A 19,910-nucleotide genomic window follows, 5' to 3' on the forward strand; every position below is an offset into this window, starting at 1 on the left:
GTTGTAGTATGCATGTACAGCATATATTTTAAAGTTTAAAAACTCTTTAGAATAACACAGTGAATTCCCCAAATATTTAGGAAAGAAGGATATTCTTCCTGAGCAGCAGCCTGAATAAGGCAGATCCTGTTTGGTCACAACCAATTCTGATCTGATTTTTTGAGTATTCTTATCTTATTTACAATAGAAAATTAGATCATAGCTTACTTTGTAGCTCTGCACTGGTCTATAATGAGAATTCAATGGCTGTGATGTGACCAGGAATGGATGCTGACCCATCAAACCAAACAGGTATTGACAAGCTTAGGTGTCCCAGATCTGAAAGAAAGAAAAAAGGTAAACTTGAAAATAGCGTGATTTGGGGGGGAGGGGGTATTTAACATATAATTCTAAATTAATATAACATTTTAAAGGAAACGTACAAGTTCCTTTTAAATATACACACGTGCTTTTTAAGTGCTGTATTATAAAAGAGAAGCAGATGTTTTTACAGGATTCTGTGGGCCATGGATTCAAATCACATACTTTGTATGCTAATCCTTGATGGCATTGGGTGGTATAGTGGCATCTGTTAGCACAACACCCAAGGGTGTTTGAGCCACAAACCACGCACAAAGACTATGCGTACAAAGACATTATCAATATTAAGCTATGGTTCAAATGTATGTTACATCACTAGGAACTTTTCTTTCTCACCTTAGGAATTAACTGCACAGTCAGTTTCTGGAAATACTGAAATATTTCACAAAACATAGAATTTTGTTTTGAGAAGAAAATCATTTTTATTGACTCCTAAGAAGAGAAACAGTACAATATCTGTTTATATAAAAAAAAAATTCAAAGTTTATGTATGCTTGAGAAAAAATGGCTATAAATGGGTATATGATATTCCACTACTCTCCTTTGTAGAGGGTTATTTTAAAGAGAAGTTAATAATATAAAATTAGGCTATGACGGCAACATTATACAAGGGTTGTAAATCATATCATTTGACCCTGTCATGAGCTTGCTAGCACTGGCTGTCCTATATAATACTTTGGTCTGCAAGTATTCTGCTACGATGAGTCAATGTAGGTTAGTATTTTTCATCACTAATTTCCCCGTTTTCATGTGAAAGATGTCCCTGGTACCCCAGAAGAGAATTTCAATGCCATATTAATAACGTGTGTTGATTAGTGTCTAATCACCAGAGAAAGTGTGAAGTATGTTAAAAATAATTCACTGTAAGGCTGGTAATACTTTCACATTTTGTAAACTGTTGGAAATCCAGTGAAACTTGAATGTTATATGCAAGGCTGGTGAAACTTAAAGATCGTCCTCATTGCAATAAAGATTGTTCTAAAGCTTCATCAGGGGAGAACAAGGTGGAATACATTAATCTCAAATGTAACATCTTTCAGATGCTGGGATCCCAGATATGGAAATAGAACACAATGGAACCCAACATGACAGTGCTGCAATGCAAGGTACAGTATGCTTTATAGTGTTGCTTCAGAATCCATGATTTGTTGTATTCTGAAAAAATAAGATTAAAAGCAACATCAGCTTTCTCTAATTATTCATACCTGGCAACCATACAGAAATAGTAAAATATTCTCCATTTTCTTGTTTAGTTAAGAACACCATTATAAAGTCAGTAAATGCCTTTAGAAATAGAGGAATATATATTATTTACAGTATGAGCAAATATCAGATTTAAGTGACAAATGCATAGAATACATCCAAAAGGTGTCAGTTTACATGCCACTTTTTTAAACGGTGCAGCTTTCCAGCAATTTTTTAGCTTTGCTGTTTACCTGCATGTCAAGATCAGAAGTATTCTTATGATGAACAGAAATGTACACAAATACACATGTGTACATATACACAAAATGCAAATGTATCTTGACAGAAATACCAAAATCCTTGCAAAGAATATTAGTCATACACGTATATGCGTACGCACAGAGCTTATGTTAATAGCATGTGAATCAAGTACTCAAAACTCATGAAATACCAAATGTAAGTATGCTATGCAGTCCATTATTGTATAGTCTTAGTTATGTAATTTTTCCCCAGAAGACCCCTGGCTCAGAATCAGTGCACAAAATGAATGAGGGTCACCTACTGAACTGCTATTCAATATTTTGTTTCTTCCTTGTTGTTCCATGTTTGGCCCCATGATTTATTTCCTGCACACTGTTCAAACCCTGCTCTAATGACAGAATATTAATTTTCTCCAAGTCATTTCTCTGGTGCTCTTTATGATAGTATCTGAGTGTTTCCAAATATTAATGATTTTATTTCCACAACACCCTTGTGAAGTACAGGGGTGGTATTATCACCATTTTTCAGCTGAGGAGCTGAGGCAAAGAGAGATTAAGGTCAAGAGTTTCTATTAATTGTAGGTACCCATTCTGAGATGCATGCAATCTGATTTTTCAGAGTTCTGAGCATTATATAGCGATTTTTATGTACAAAGCACAGCTTCCAGACTTCAGCTGTGCCTGTGAGTTCTCAGTCACTTCTTTTGAAAATCTGATTCCAGTGGCTTATATCTAGCATATAAACATAAAAAGTAGAAAAATAATATCTACCTTTTGAAAAGTTTTGTATAAGTGCCCTAACTTGGATCACACTGGCCCTCTGTGGGGCAGACAGGGTTAGAATCTAATCCCCTAGTATGTAATTAACTACCTTAGCCATGGTACCAGTCATTCCCTTCTGGCCATCCCTTTCCTCATTCACTAGGCTTCTTCCAAAATCTGCAACAAATCAAGAAGAGGTCCTATAGACAACAGTCTATTTCACTGCAAACCCAGATTCATTCCCAGGCCATCTCCATCTTTTCAACTCAATCAAGCAGTTGTGGCAAAAAATGGTGTGTTATATAATTAAAGATGGCAACAAAAATGCATTTGCAAATGGCAGCCAACATAATAACTCTGATATTTCTATGCCTTGCATGTTTGACTTTTCAACCTTTATAATTGTTCTTTTATTCTTGTTGTTCTATGTGCAATTTCCTGGGCTTTTAGAGAAAGCAAACTAAAAAAATAGGAAATGTATCCAGTGATGCCCATATGAGACATCAATAGGGTTGGAGCCCTTAAAACCACCACATGGCCCTTTGCCTCTTGGGTTAATGGAGTAATGCATAACAGTAGGAAGTTGCCCTTCTATGTGTAACAGCACTAAGAGAGGATGAGACACTTTGCCATCAAGTTTTATAGATGATAAGGTGAAACTTGGATTCCCTAGACAGAAGTGTGATCTAGTGGTCAGAAACTTCTTTCTTCCTTCTCCCAGATCCTTGTCTGATTCTCTCTGCCAGTCCTACTTCTGTAGTCTGACACCCCATTTCCACCCCTTCCACCTCCTCCCATCTCCACTGGTTCTTGTACCACGTCTCCATGTCCAGCTAATCCCAGTGTCTTCACCAAACCCTTATTCAATCTCACATCAATTTTCCTAATCTATCACCACTCCCTTTTCAATCCTAGGTTTTTCCTTCCCTTCCCACCCCCATTTGCCCACCTAAACACAGATGCTTTGTTTGAATCTACTCTCAACACTCGTGCACATCTCACTTCTGTCCTCTCAGCTTTTGAATGAAGCAGCTTGCTCCTCCATGATGCCCAACAGTTGAATCACTGAGAGCACATTTTCCCCTGATATCAGTTCACATGCCCAAACCCAGACCTAGCACAGCCCAGGGAAGTCCAGTGCAGTAATTGCTGAGAACGTTTTCTTTACCTATCTGCAGTCTTGAACCGCTAAACTGCACTTCATGAGATATCCATTTAGAAACAGGTGGTATTATCTGAATTAACACCTAATATGATTTCTGTAATCTATTTGCCAGACAAAAGAGCAGTCTTTTATTTTTTAGGCTTTTTTGTTTGTTTGTTTTAAATATTTGGCAATTTTTTCAAGGTGCCAGAGTTCCTGAAAGGGAAGAAAAAGTAGAAGGACCTGATCCCAAGTCCAGCTACTCCTATTATGTTGAGCAGATTTTGGATTTGGACCTAGAAGAACAGATTTGAGAGGGGACAACCTGGATATTTGGGGATTATGTTGAACACGTCCCAGTTTGGTACTCCCCTGTTAATGTAAAAAATGATTCTGTGAAATTGGATGTTAGTTACACTTTAGTTGTAAACCTGTCATAAATGGGCAAATCACTTTTTATCTTCCTCTGACAGTGTTCAGGGTAATGTTGAACAATGAGTGAATGTCCTGCTGGAATTGTTTTAGATTTTTGTAGATGGTAGATTCAGGGAGTCTGTTTTTCCTTGAGTACAGCAGGTGTGCAGTGCTAGCAGTATAACACAACCACAGCAAAAGCACTAGTACAAGCATAAAAAGTTCCCAAGCATAAAAGAATGTATTCCTTCATCCAGAGATATAAGAACTCATTTTAGACAGTTAAGAACTATTATAAGCAAACTGTATCACAAGTAACAAATGATTGTCTGCAAAGCCTTTTTTCACAAAAGTCTGTTCCAATTTAAAATTGCTTAGGGAATGTATAAGTGCTACATTTAGACTGACCAGGGTTAGGCCAGATTAAATGGTAATCATGCAGGCATTAGCAAGGCTTAAATTGCCCAAAAAATAGTGTGCCCAGTCTAAGGGGGTGCTCCTGCTTTGAGCAGCGGGTTGGACTAGATGATCTCCTGGGGCCCCTGCCAACCCTCATTTTCTGTGATTCTAATTTTAGTTCGTTTACCTCAGGAGTTTAACTAACATTAGACCTAGAAAGGGTTAACCTAATCTAGGAAGGGTTAATTCAATCTGGCAAATGCCTGTACATGTTTACAACATAGCATTGGAGCCAGGAAAGCCCAGCCACTCACCCCAGCTCTGGGGCTGTGGTGTTCTTAACCCTCTGATTCTGGGCTCTTTGTAGGCCCCCAACACCCTCCCTATCCTGCCAGGACTGGGCACTTCCCCTCCCTCTAATCCTTACCTGCTCCCAGCAGCAGCAGTGAACACCTGCATGGAACCCACCTAGACCAAGTACCCCAAATGCCAATATGTACACTTAGACATTATTTTTACAAAACTTGAGCAAGCTTGTGCAATCGCTGTTATGAAGAGCTCTCTGAGTCATGCATTGTTAAACTCTCTTTTGGATTTTAATGCAGTTCTGCCATGTAGGACTGTCCCCAGATTTTTGCTATGTGTTGATATGATATTATGTTTTCTATTTTCTTTAGATTATATTTTTACAAAACTTGTCAGTAAATACTGTCCTTTAGTTTTTAACAATTTAAATGTACTCTCTTCATCACCAACTTCATTTGTTTGCTTTATTTGTGTGGGGTGATGGTTCACACAAGCCTAATACAAGGTTATTTCCAGAATATATCTACAGAACACAAAGAAAAGCTCTGGCATCAGTGAAGATTGTTCTTTCTTTATTGTCAATAGCTCTGCTGGACAGAAATCTATCATTCACAGAGGGCCTTTCCTTTGAAATTCATTTAGTACCAGTGTCAGTATTTCTTTAAAAGGGTTTTAAGGAGAATTACAAAAATATTGCATTAACCACCTTTTACAGTGATTAAGTTGTATCATATTTTATGCTCATTTCTTAAAATGTTTTATTAATGCAAGCTGTTCATATACTAAGATTCTGATATGCATGATAAATCTTTTCAGTTTAACTGGTTAATTGAGATACTTTATATGTTAACTGATCTGGATTTTTCTACTTACAGTACCAATCATATATGCAACTTCCTAATACCTTACTAATACCTGCAATCCCCCTGTATGCCTAGTCTATCAGTCCAGTGTAGTTTATTTTGGATGAGTCTTTAAAGCTGACAAAATAAATAAAGTTGCAATTGTCCTGATGTCCACCATATAGTTGAATGGTAAAGGAAAGGGTGATGCATATTCAAAAACACCCTTCTGTTCCTTTTTCCATAACTTGCTTGTGGCTCAGAAAGATAGTGCATCAACCATTTTATCAACCAATCTCCGTTTCACATAAAATAAACATACTGGGTGTCATTAAGTGCACCTTCAGATCAATGATTTTTGCAAATGACATTCAAGTACCATTCGAGTAGTGCATTTTTGCTGATAAAAGCAAATTAAATTAGCACAACTACAAGTGTGCTGATAAAAACTAAAACCGAACAGCAGCACCATTAGCTAACAAAGTAATATTTTCTCTTTACTGCTTTCTGCCATTTAGTTATTATCCTATTGGAAATCTAATTATAATCCTTTTACTCCCTAGTCAAACTTCACAGTTTTTGCAAGCTTAGCACTGACAAGTGATTTCATTACATTTGATTGCCCGCGCCCAGATTGACTTAACTTCACTCAGAGACCTAAAAGCCCTCTCAGTTTCTCAGATTCCCTGTTTGCACATTACAGCAACAGCTCCTTTAATTAATTAGCATGAACAGCAGTAACATGAACTGCTGAACAGAAAATAACATCATTTTATGATCGCAGGGAGACTTCTCCTTTTGCATGTTTATACCTTAGTTAACTTTTGTATTACTATATTTCATTGTTAGGGGATAATGGTATGATCATCAAGGCAATGTTATCTTAAAATTTTAAAAAATAGATGTTATCTTAATACTAGATGAAACTATACAAAAATATGAAGGCCTTAAATTTCAGTAAATAGACAGCACTATAGAGGAACTGACTTTTCTGTAATGAAAAAATGGTTCAAAGGAGATGCATAAAGTACAAGGGCAAGGTGACACAGAGCTGCTGCTGCTGCTGCTTTGTTTGTGAAAAAGCCAGGGACAGATTTAGCAAGAGGGCTGTCAATAACTGAATAACTTTTTGCTGCTTTACATGTTTGGCAGTGACACAGGACATTTTAACTTTGGAACATATTTTGCCTTCTATTAATACTCCCTAAATCTGTTGGAACTCAAAAGGTTATTTTTTTTAAACATTCCACTGTACCAAGTCCATTTTAAAATCAATTTTTTGTGACAAACGGAATAGAGCTCTCTTCCCCCCCACACATTTTTTTTAAAGAGATCTGTTCTCTTCCCAATTAGATACAACATTTGTTAAGAGTAATAACAAGAGAGATGTTTAGCATCTGTCATGGTAGAGTCCCCTGATTATGTTCTTGCTCTCTGGGCATTTTTACATGTGCTTCATTGGGGGAGGGGGCGCTTTAAATAAAACTGCTTTTGGAGCCACTCTAATTAAAGCGCCTGGAGCATCTCAAGTATCAGTGTCCCCATGCTTCAAAATGGTGACGGGGACACTTTATCTAAAGCTTACTGAACAAGTTTTAGTTAAGCCCCTGGCACCATTTCAAAGTACAGGGACACTGATACACAAGACGTGGAGGCTGGCTGGAGCACAGTAATTACCATGCTTCAGCAGACTCGATTAATTGAGTCTCAATTAATCAGTCTTCACCGACACACTGTAATTACAGCCCATTGGAGCAGCCTCCCACTTGTGTGTAGGCACTCTGTGGACAAACTTAGAGCTTCTGTTGACTCCTGTAAGAATAAGATTGGGCCCTCTCTGATAGGTCCCTTGATTCATGATTTAATAGAGCCTGCTCTTTAGGCCCTCATATACCTTCTTCCAGTGTTTCCCAACCTTTTCCAGCCCAAGGCACACTTACGTTAATAAAAATTTTCTGTGGCACACCTGTTAAGGCATTCCCCATCCTCATACCTATTGCAGCTCATTGCCATTGCAAAGTTCCACGATGCACCTGTTCATTGCTGACGGCACACTTTTGTGCCGTGACACACTGGTCGAGAAACACTGCCTTGTTCTTTGTTTCCTCTGTGTCGTCTTCTTTCTCCCAAGAAAGACCCAAACCTCATACTTTCACTAATACCCCTTCTGCCTTTTCTCAGTCAGAGCTGTTTTCCTTAAAAACAAAAAAAAAACATGCATTTCCGATTGTACTGGTATTTCCTGTAGGTTTGAATAAACTGTTAGATATTTTGCATTCCATGTTTTGTTTGGCTCAATTCTGGGGGCAATGGGGGAGGGTGGAGAAGGGGGATGAAAGGGAGAAGGCAAGCATTTGCATGTTGTAAATACATGACGCCCTTTTATTGTAAAATTGGTCCAAGTAGCTCCTCTTCCTAAGAACTCCTTTTGGAAATTCATTGATAAGCCACTGAGAGGTCAATTTAATGATTTGGGCTCTGACCATCGTGAATTATTAAAGCTTCCTGTGGCTACTTTTGCTACTTAATTTTGCTATGTATGTTACTGAAAAAATATTGTAATGATTCTTTTGCAGTTATGAGTATGTCATGGGACTTCTTTTGTGTATTAGCAACAGAAGTAGTAGAAACTAAGGCTATACCTTACAGGATGATAACAAAAGCTTTATGCATCTCATTAGACCTTTTAAGCCAGAATGGCTTGTTTCCTATTCACTGCCTGAGAGAATAATTTAAAAATTACTGTGTCAATCTTAAACTAAATATTAATTGTACAATTCATCTGAAACATATTTTTAGGGCATGTGGAGATGTGAAGCTGATTTTTTGTTATTATGTTTTACCAAAAATGAGGTGGGAAGAGTACAATTTTCAGAAAAGTTTTCATTAGTCTATGCTTCATTAATCTATGCTAAAATCCCTACCCCTCTATTTTAAAAAGGAGATGCACCCCTCATTCAAACATTTATTCAAACATTCAGTCTCAGTAAGCTTGAATCTTTCCGTAGCAGGAGCCACAAAATGTTCTCCCTATATTAGTTCAAACTGGTAGTTACAGTATATCTGCATACCTTGTCTTCAATGAACAGCATTCTTCACCTTGACTTCTGTAGTTCATAAAAAAAATACATTCTATATACAAGTTGCTACTCCTATCCATAAGCATGTGCAAACTGCAAAGGATCAGGAAAAGAGAAAAGGAATAAGACATATGTTAACAAACTAAAATTCATGATATAAAAAAACAGAGGAAGTCTGTGCTTGTACTTATTTGAAACCATCAGTTTTCTTAAAGGAATGCTGTCAAATCTATTAGGCTGAAAATGTCACTGTTCTTTGCCCTCCCTCTTATTAGTTTGCAAAGTTCATGAAATTATTTTGATATTTTTCCTGAACCAATAGTACCTAATGAATGCTTTGCATTTTTTGTTAAAAAATCAGTACTAACAATGATTTCAATCAATCGAATTCATAGCTGACACTGGAGAAAGATTTTGATAAGGATACAGATTTTGGTTTTAAGGAATCAAATTATTTATTTAAAAACCACAGTCAATAATTATTAAAATGATCAGACACTTTAAAAAGAAAACTTTTCTGCTTCATTTTCTTCCTCAGTATTTTCAGATGCTGTGGAGGGTAGACATGATTCACCTAAGCAGCTGTTACTGCTTTGGTCTTTTCTTATACTTTATTCACCTTTCAGAAATCACACCATGTTATGTCAGAGATCTTTTTGCTTGTTTATTTTGTTTTTGCTTTGTGAGGGATGATTTATATTGTATTCATAGACTATGCAAAGGGAATGCACACTTATCTGGCTCAGAGAGATTTTTATCAAAGGCAAAAACAACACTAGGTCAGATAAATTTTCCAAAACATCAACAATTGTATTCATCTGACAAATAGATTTTAAAGCAATGCAAGGCAGAGCCAATAATACTTAGTCAAGATTTATGATGTATTTACTTATAATCAAAGAGGGACATTTTAATGTGTTTCTAGAGAAAGCTATATCATATGAATCCTATATTGTTTTCTCCTTTACTTTCATATTTGATAAAACATTTAAACATAAATGGAAAGGGCAAATACGTTTCACAGAACTGAGCAGCAACAGAAGAGTTTGCGTCTAAGAGATCAGTTTTCCTATCACTATTTTGCTGAATAATTAGCCAAAAGATGAGAGATGGACTGAAATGCAAAAAGTGCAGTTGCACATAACATAGCAATAAAAGTTAGTTTTGTGTGTCCCCCCCCACTTTCGTTCCTCCCCTCCCTCCCTCCCTGCTTTTTTGTCTTCCAGGCATCCAGGGAACATTTTCTAAATCTTTCTTCTGTTCACTCTGGCCCTCATCATTCTGATGGAAGGCTAGATGCAGCTCCCTTTTCAGCTCGTCAGCAGTTCTCCTTATATCTGCCAAGAGGGTTATCACTACAGTGTTATGTGGCATTCTATCCACAACAGAGGCTGAGCAAACTGCTTCCATTGCACTCTCTGTTTAGAAGGAAGGCCTGCTAAAGCCTGGGCCATATTTTCATATACTATCAATTGATTCCTACACACAAGTAGTTGCATCTAAATTTACAGATTAATTTTTTTATGCCAGCACGTTCTGCTGTATAGCCTGATTTAGTGCCACGTGATACAGCTCACACTTGCCAGCTGGGTCTAATCAGTATACTACTTCCACTTACAGCTAAAGCCTATATTTTGAAGGGGAGAAAGGCATTAGACAATCTGTTGTGACCTACTCAGAAAGACATGCTTTGGTAGTGCTAAGGGAGTCTACACTAGAACAGAATCTGCAGAATGAGAGTAAGGCCACTGTATGCCCTCCTTCCAGTTTTTGTCTGCAAAAGCATCAGGACTAAGCCTAATGCTCAGATCCAAACTCTTTGTTTCCTATTTAAGCTTTTCCCAGTATCATCCCTCACATGTCCACAGCTTTCCCTAAAGGGCTAGGTACAGACAGTCAAAAAGCCCAAGGCTGAATCAATTCAGTCTTTGCAGGTTAGTCTAAGCTGCACAAATTGAATTGAAACATAAGTGAACAGACATTTACCTTTGTTTCAGGAAATGCAGCCACGTGCCTGCAGTGGCTCAGGCCAGAAGCTGGGGGTGTGGGGGGCGGGTGCTAGAGCATGGCTCTCTGGCTGTGCATTCACTTCCTCATCCTGCTACTCCCAAGGTCTCTGGGATTTTCAGTCCAGAATTACAGCAGCAGGACTCTGCAGGGTTGCTCATCACTTCCTCTTCATGCTTCCAGGTGCCTCTGGGATTTACAGTCCACAGTTGCAGACAGCAGTAAGTTTCAGTGTGGGAAGGGGTGTTTAATCCCCCTCCCTGGTCTCAGAACCCAGCCAGAGTTTACCTGGTGGGGGCAATCCTCCCTGTAGACTGGGCTGCATCCCCAGCCAGGCTCCCCCCCCCCCCCCCATGTCACCACCCCCCGCCGCCCCCCCCCCCCCCCAACTTGTCAGCCAGCCCTCACTGCTCCAGATAGGGAGCAGAGGGGTGGGGCCAGCCCTGTTCTCTGGAACGGACAGCATAGCCCAGCCCAGGGCTGCAAAGCATCCTGGGATGCTGGGGGACTGTGATTTAACTTGAACAAGGAAAGGGTCTGGTACAGAAGTTTCATAAACCAGTTTGACCCAGGTCAGTTAAGTCTGATACTACATTCAACAAGGTTTATCTTAAACAGATTTCAGCCATTTTTAAACTGGTTTATGTGCAGTGAGGTTCTGTTCTGTTACAGGTTTAAACCAGTTTCTGATCACTTAAACTGGTTTATGTGTAACTTCTGTCCCTAGCCAAAGAGAAAAACTTCTTGGACACAACTCAATAACAGAAGTTAATTGTGGGCTTTAGGAAACTTCTTTCAAACTATGTTAATTCTTAATGTTATTTCTTAGTTTTTGAATTGAGTGTAGAGTTAACCACTAGTAATTTAACAAATTTAGCTTTTTTATGTATTTATGAAGCAGAGCAATATTTCTTCCAATTTACTACCCTATAAATAGATTTCAGACTGGGGCTGTGTTACTTCTGATTGGTCAGATATGTCAAATAGCTTGATTTTTGTTTTTTTTCCTTGATTGAAATAGCACACAGGCGATAGTGATATGGTTTCTTCTGTATGTGAATTTATCATTTATTTTCTGAGAAAGCATTGCATATTTTGTTTCCACAAGCTTTTGTGCCAGTAAAACTTAATTGTTCACTGAAAACAAAGACAAACAAGGCATGAGCAAGGCCAAACAATATTATTCAAAAATTTAAATAAATGTTTACAGAACATTATTTCCATTATTGAGTGTGATAGAAAACAGGAGAGTCTGGTCTGAAGAAAAAACAATAGGGGAAAAGTAAAGATAAAATGGGAAGGAATATGAAAATGGTAACTAATATAAATTAAGCCCTTTAAAAACACTGAAGAATTACTTTGTTGTTGGTTAGAAAAGGAGAGCTACGCATATACCTTGAAAAAACTACCCTGTTAGGAAAGAAAACATCATCCTGAGGGGAAATTACAACCAGTAACATAGAATTTGGCTCACAGAAAAATTGTGAGATCTTTACTCATGTTATACATCGTGGAGGGGGAAAAAAACCTTTCTAAATGTCTTGCTTATTAAGCTAGTCATGCATTTCACTGTAGGTTGTAAAGCAGTATAACATGCACAAGGGGCTCATAAGCATATTTTAGTGTTAGGGAATATCATTTATACCATTTTTATATTGTCAATATTGCCCCTAGAGAATGAGATTAAGCTTCAAACTACTGTAAATCTACAGTTTTGCTCACCTTTGTATAATTTCATTTTTTAATAGAATGAAGCCTACATAAATGAATATTTGATTAAGGGATAAACCTAATAAAAGAATACATTTACTGCACACAGATTTATTCAAATCTTGACTATATAATATAGTAAAATGCTATAAAATGGGTATGTAGTTTGCAGTCCACTACAGAGGAGATAGTGAATATTGCTCATCAGTATGAATTTGCCCATATCTCATTGTGTTTTCTCTACCACCTGCATCAAAGACACTTTTAACACTTTATCTTCTTGTATGTGGGGGTTATATGGCATTATTGAATGCCACAGACTGAATTTTAAGTGACACACACTTAGTTATGATGTTTGGAGTTAAATTCCAAGCTGTCTTAAACCCATGAGTATTTAACTACTTTCTATCCATGTATTGACAATACAACTACAAAGATAGCTATGCTCTCTAGGGCCTCCAGCTTTACATTAACCTTCACAAGTATTTTACATTCACTAACTAGGCTTCAACATGGAAATAAAGGGAATGCCACCTCTGAATTAATGAGGTATTGTCTTTTAATACAAATTCCACAGACCTACACATGACAGCACCAAAACAGAAGGTGGCATATTTGCTAACAGACTAGAACAGGAGTTCTCACCCGTGTTATGGAGCATGGGGTAGTAGTTTGCCAAAGTTCTAGACTCCTCTCCTGCCCCCTCCCTCACACGCATCTAGTCGAATGAGCAAATATGGAAAATTAGGCTGTCTTGAATTCTACTCCTACCTTTGGCTCTGTTTGTCTTGTGAAACCTCACCAGTGCTGCATCATTTTGCCTCAGGACATTCCTATGAAGCAAATTAAATGCCACTGCCCCATTGAACAGAGAAAATTGACACTTGGAAAAATTACATGACAAAGTTTAAAAAGAAAGCCTGTTTCAAGACCAGAATTAAAGCCATTCTACTAGACTACATTAACCTCAGGCATAACTTGCCTTTACAATGCTGACCCTCAGTTTTTAAATAATGTTACATTTATCACAGATAAAATCAAGAAATATATAACATTTAGTATGTCTACAGAACTGAGCCTCAGCTAAAGTGCTTTAGGTAAATCATTTTAAGTCAGGTAACTGACATCACCCTCAACACTGAGCAGCAGCTGGTACCATTAAATATCACTGGATTTCACTATTTTCCATAGGAGATGTCCTGAAAAAGTAGATTTTATTGTGAAGAGTGCTATCCTGTGTAAAGATATTTAGTCCTCAATAGTGCCTTTTATCCTGGGTTCCTTCACTAAAGGTAATGTTAGGGTGCTGTTGTAGCCATTCATTAAGGTGAAATTCAGCACTGTGCAGAGGACCAATGGAAGCTCTTTGTCCACATGGAAAAACAATAATGTAAGTTTCAGAGTGGGCCTTACGTGATGCCTAGACCTTTTGTTTACACGTTGATTAACGACCTGAAGTGAGCTTATACCCATATAAAAAGCCACATAGCCTCCCCATTTTCCTTCCCTTCCATATGTATAAGTAAATGTGGAGAACTGCCTGAAATGTTCAGAACCAAATGTTTTGGACCACCATTTTTTTTCCAAAGCTTTTTCAAAAGTTGAAAGTACCTATCAAAGATATTCTTTCTTTCTCTCTCTTTCTTAATAGTAAGAGCCCCTTTTTTGACTATTTTCATATCTATTAGTTATCCCCAAAGTAACATGTTTGACAAGGTAACTTGTACCCTGTGTTTGCTAAAAATAAATTCTTAACCTCTTTTTCTCCCCATATATAAATGCAAACTGACTTATGCAGCCACTATGAATGTGCTCTTTCTCTCTCAATATGTACAGCTTAAATCAGGTATACAGAAGTATTTAGATGCCCAATGATATTTTAAAAACTAAGTTAAGCGCTAATTCCCATTGGCCTTCACTGGAGTGATCAAGGCCCCTGACAAATGTTAAAATAATGTCCCAATGAGATCTGATCCTTGATACTGCATATGAATGGCAGGATACACAATTGTTGGAATCAGGGACTCGTGTCTTTATTTTAACAAGAACCGTGTAGCCCAATTAGGGTTAGCAAGGTTCCTGCCCAGAGGAGCATAACTCTCCCCCGTACCCATTAGCCCAGCTGAGCACAGGCAAGTCTGGCTGGTTGAATATCTGGCCCTGGAGCTCCCTCAGGAGCTGTGGAGGAAGGCACACTCAGATGCCAGACTGGAAGAAGTCTCATTGTTCACTGCAACCTAGCAGGGGCTTTTTGAAGGAGTTTCTATGATTATCAAGAGAAATTGGGCCAATTAATATATATTAGTTAGCCCATACAAATACCTTTTAGTAAGGATAAACAATAGTACAATGGGATAAACAATCTCCAGTCTTTGGTCAGAGGAGCTACTGTGCATCTGTTTAAAAAAAAAGACTCCACAAGATTTGCATTTCTACTTCCACACTCCCAAAGCTTAACATTTGCCTGTATAAATCTTAAGATAATAAATTTACTCAGTCAGAGAGCCCCAAATGTCATTTTTGTCACTCCTTTTGAGGTTCCCAGGCTCCCAAACATTCCTCTAGAGATGCTTTGTCCCTGGCTTTTCCTGATCTTTATTCTTGTTTATATCCAAAATACATATTAAATCATCTCTGTTTGGAGAGTATGAGCCCTCTTTAAAAACATGAAACATTCAATTACTAATTAGCTGTTTCCTGTTGCTAATGAAGTGAGCATGTCGAATTTGGATTAAAATTCAGCTACTGCTCTCCTCTGTTTATGGTTCCAGATGTTTTTGTTTTATCTAGGAGGTTACTTTGACAGCTACTCCTAAATGATAAATCACTCATATTATAGCTGAAATGCATTTTGAAATTGAAATGTGGCAAACTTTGAGATTGCTCCAAGGATCAGTGTCAGTTAGCAGGTCAATACTGGTTCTTTCCTTATGAGTATTCAGTATTGGCATATGTAAAACAGTAATGGGATAGATGTCAACATTATACAAAATGCTGCTTAAGATTATCATTTTGCTACCATCTTCAAAATCAGTACTAGTGGGTTTAACTGTATGAAATCTTAATTCATTGTAGAGTGAACAGAAATATGGATTCATATTAGCTTTGGCTTTTTATGAACATCCTAAAAGGTTTTTTGTTCCTTTGGCTTAAAGTTGATTATATGAAAGAACTTCACATTTGTATCTGGTTATATTTTTATTAAATATATTAATAAATTCCTATTTGCCTCCTTAAATTAAAAAAAAATTAAAAAGCGGAGTTTTTCAGGTTAGAAGAGCATTTTTTCTAAGGAATATAGATACTGATTTACTATTGTTACCATGTTGATTTAAAAAATGTTTATTTAAAACCCCCACAAAAAATGAAAAATATTGTCCTGCAAGTGGTTTCAGGTATGTAATAACTATATTTTGCATAAGTCAGCTGCACTTATTTCTATATTGCTCTGAATACTCCATGCAGTACATCATGACCTATGTTCTGAAACGAAATGTTTTTAAATAGGTCATAGAAAGAAGAATTAATGGGAAACTAGATCTTAAAAAATTTATTCAGAAGGAGAATGTAGCTTTTCTATTCTTTCTGAACTGCAGCACTATGAATATTTGAGTCTCACTATGAGTACCAGGTGCTAGTGTGGCAGATTTCAGTGGAGTTATAAAACCATAAAACTAGTGTAATGCTGAGATGAAAATCTAGACCACAGTTTAAGGCACTAGGAAGGGGTTAGTCATACAGGAATTGGAGGGGAGAAGAGGAATATTGTTTTGTTCTTTTTTAAATATGCACAACCAATGCTTTCCCTGACACACACTCCTTGCAATGTACTACAGCTCTATGGAATATAACTCAATGCAAAATTTTGGCTATAGGTTTAACATCTAAGTTTAGGGTTAAGAATACTGTCTGTTTAGTTTAATAGTTGACCTTGAGTGCTAAAAATTAGAGACGATTAATCTAGTTTGGGGGGATTTATATGGTTCTCAGATGCCGATAGCCACCCCAGCAAACAAGTCAGGAAGGAGACTGACCCTTTAACCAGGAAGGTGGTTGAACAGAAAAGTTCAGAAATATGAGGCAGCTAATAGGGCTCTCTAGATTTGAGTATATGGAGCTGAGCAGTGAGTGTACATATGTAAAGGAGTATTGTTGGATCATGGATGAAGTTGTAGAAGATAAATTCTACAACTGAAGTCAAGGCTGGAAAGGTTAACAGAAGTCAAACTCACTACCAGATAGGTCAAGGTGATGCACTGCAGTAACCATTTTAGATATTTAATGTTTCATTTGTTTATTCATAATTATATTCCTGAGATCCTTTTAGCATGGAAGATTGTTAAGACACTAAACTAATTTCTGACATAAATGAGATTTTAATTTTCTAGTTCCTTATAAGTATCTGATTGCCTCTTTTTCACAGATAAGACACTCACTTGCCCTGTGGTATATCCGTATGTCTGTATTGCCTCCATTGTGATCCCAAGACCACCACTTGGAACCAAGCCCTGCCTACTCCCTCCCACTCTATGTGCAGCACATACCAAAAAATGTTATGCCGTCACCATTAGAGCAGTACTAGTTGTGCCCTGCATCAAGCTTAGAGGCACACCTGGGACAGAAAGCCTAAAAGGGGCCCTGGGCATGTGCCAAAAATGTCATTATACTACATTTTTCAGCATGCAAGCAGAGGTTTATTTCTCAACAAGTTTTGGGATCAGCTATGAAGGTAGTATAGATATACCACAGGTCAGTTGCAGATCAGATAATTTTACAGATAATTAACCAGATAATTCAACACCCCCCCCCCAAAAAAAAAACCCCCTCCAAACCAACCCTAAGAGGTTCAATTGTAAAATATATAGATCATTTTGTAATTAACGTTTGTTTTTTTTCCAGAAAACAGAACATACATCAAACCTACCATCATGTACTGAAGGAAAATCCTATTGTTGAAAAATGTATAATGATCACTATCTGAAGACTATATAGTTCATGAAAAATGTCCCTACCAACCTTTGATGCCTTCAGTGCTGTATGAAGAAAAGGATTTGTAGCATGAAACTTGAAGGACAATTTCAAGCAATTTACTGTTGCTGCATCGAAAACTGCCGTATTGTCATTAAGAAATATTGAGACTTTTTACAAGCTTACCATACCAAACCAAGCCTGTTGCAACAGATCATTTTTAAGTCCCAGAAGATAGAAAGAAGTTTTAGTATTTTTAAGCACATACAGGAATTATTCCCCAAAAAAGAACTAATTTTTTTTAAGGAGGTAGCGATTACTGTATAGCAATGGCACAATGATTTTAAGCCACAAAGGTCCTCGCTGGCTGTACATCATACAAGTCCAGTTTATCACTGAAACTGTCCAACATGGAGCTGTTTCAATTGTGTTTATAAATTAAGCTTTGTTTACTAAGCTGATACTCCATATATATTACGTTTTGAAAAGAAATGTGTGTACATTTTTTAAAACGATGTAAAAATTGTCCTTTCATTAGATGACCAATTAAAGAGTGTGAGCTAAACCCTAATAGCTGATGTAATATGAGGATTATAATTGATGCTTTTTTATGCTCAGTTCAGCTTGGCTTTTGGTCTTTTAAGATGAAAAAATGAATATGCAGTAGTGTTAGACAATGAAAACTTTTAAGTATGGTTTCTCTGTTGTACCATATTAAGTTAAAGTACACATTCTTTGTTAAAATGTTCTTGCTAAGAATACAGTATTAAAAACTTTTTGTTTGACTTTGGAAATCTTTTAGATTTTTTTGGATATGGATACCCACAGTTACTAGGTTAATGAAAAATGATATTTTATACTATTAAATATTTCTTTTTAAATTAATAACAAGGGGGGGCACAAAAAAATTCTTAGTCACACACAGAATTTTCCCCACAAACCTGGAAAATTGCTAAAGCCATTTCTCTATTTAAACAGGCAATTGAACAATGCATTGATCATGTTGAATGAATCAGTTGATTGTTCAGTTTCCACTCTTTAAGCCTAGATGTATTATTCTGCTGTTAGATAAATACCAACTTTAGGAGACTTTAAAAAGTGATGAGATAAATATTAGGCATGGCTTCTTGATTATACTGTGCACTGTCAGAGGCCTCACATTCTGTTCCCAGTCTGGTCTTTGCTTCCCCAAATTGACAGCACTGCAGAGCCCGGATTCTGCTCAGCCCTTTGCTCATAAGAGAAATTATCCTGCTGTTAGTACTGTGACAGAAAACCCTTGCGCTGTTTTTGAAAGAGTGTTGATGGATGTTCAATGGGATTCCATTGAAGACATTGGCCTTGCTTCTCAGCTAGTAGGAAGCAGAAAAGCTTTTTAGTCTCTGTGGAATCTAATGCAACTAATCTGATTTTTGCCAGTCGAATTTGGGTTTATGGCTCTAATTCAGTACTGGTATGGCAGATCCAGTTCTGCCCAGTTAACACTAGTGATGAATTTGGTCACTGACCAAAAGGAAGGAAGATGCTTGCTTTCACAGGTCCTTGTTAAAGACTGTTATCATGGGCAATCTTTGACTCTTATTATAGACATCAAAAATTGCCATTATCCACAGAACATGGAAGGAAAAACCCTCCAAAAAGTAAATAAAAGTTTTGATTCCCAATCGCCAGGAACAGAGTAAAATAAAAACAAAATAGACAGCAATTGAAATTTCTGACACAGCCTGGCTGATTAAAGAGCAAACACTTTGCCTTACATAAATTCAATGTCATTACTCTTTTAGTCTCTTTTTCTCTAACACCCCCACCACTCCTAATATGTGCTGGCTTCTGTGGAACTAACATGGAGGAAGTACAAAGGATATGACCCAAATAGAGGGAGCCTCAAAGAAAGAGGAGGTTCTTTCTCCTCAGTACATACATGATGATATAATTTCCAACATGGGTTCAAAATACAAAGAGGAGATTTCCTAATAGAATAAGTCAGTGGTGCTGCATGTGAGGACTAAATATACATATATACAAATATACATATAACATGTTAAAATTAACTAGTTAAAAGCACATAAAAGTGCAGTTAAAGTCTCTTCAGTTGATTTTAAATATAGATATTTTATTAAAGTAACATTTGTGGTTTGTATCCAAAGATGATCCGAGGGCTTTCAGAGGTGCTAACTCTATGAAAAGGAACAGCCACTTGGGTACCCTGGCATTTCATTACACTTCAGTGCAGTATCTGAAACACCTTGTGGATAACTCTTGGCAAATGTTAGCTTTTTATTAGCAATCGCTGTATTGATTCTTATGTACCCTTATATGCCTAGTAATCATGTGCTTCTCTCAATGTGCCTGTTAATAATGGTGAAAAATTTAAATGGGCAATGTTAATGTTTCAGCTGTATGTTATAGAAATATAAGTGTTTGAATGCAGTTGATTATTTTCTCTAGGATATTTTTTCTCTAATACAGTGCT

At 37.1% G+C, this 19,910-nt stretch overlaps 1 protein-coding gene across 1 annotated transcript in view; it reads left to right on the forward strand.

The window, feature by feature from the left end:
- Positions 1-18,365, forward strand: part of DACH2 (dachshund family transcription factor 2) — a 270,530-nt gene extending 252,165 nt beyond the window's left edge. The window contains exons 12-13 of the mRNA XM_025209965.1: positions 1,401-1,466; positions 17,369-18,365. Coding sequence (XP_025065750.1) covers positions 1,401-1,466; positions 17,369-17,406 — 104 coding nt within the window. The 3' untranslated portion in view covers positions 17,407-18,365. The remainder of the gene's footprint in view (positions 1-1,400; positions 1,467-17,368) is intronic.
- Positions 18,366-19,910: the final 1,545 nt, after the last annotated feature.

This window comes from Alligator sinensis, unplaced genomic scaffold, assembly GCF_000455745.1.
Source record: "Alligator sinensis unplaced genomic scaffold, ASM45574v1 scaffold242_1, whole genome shotgun sequence".
NCBI classification, from domain to species: Eukaryota; Metazoa; Chordata; order Crocodylia; family Alligatoridae; genus Alligator; species Alligator sinensis.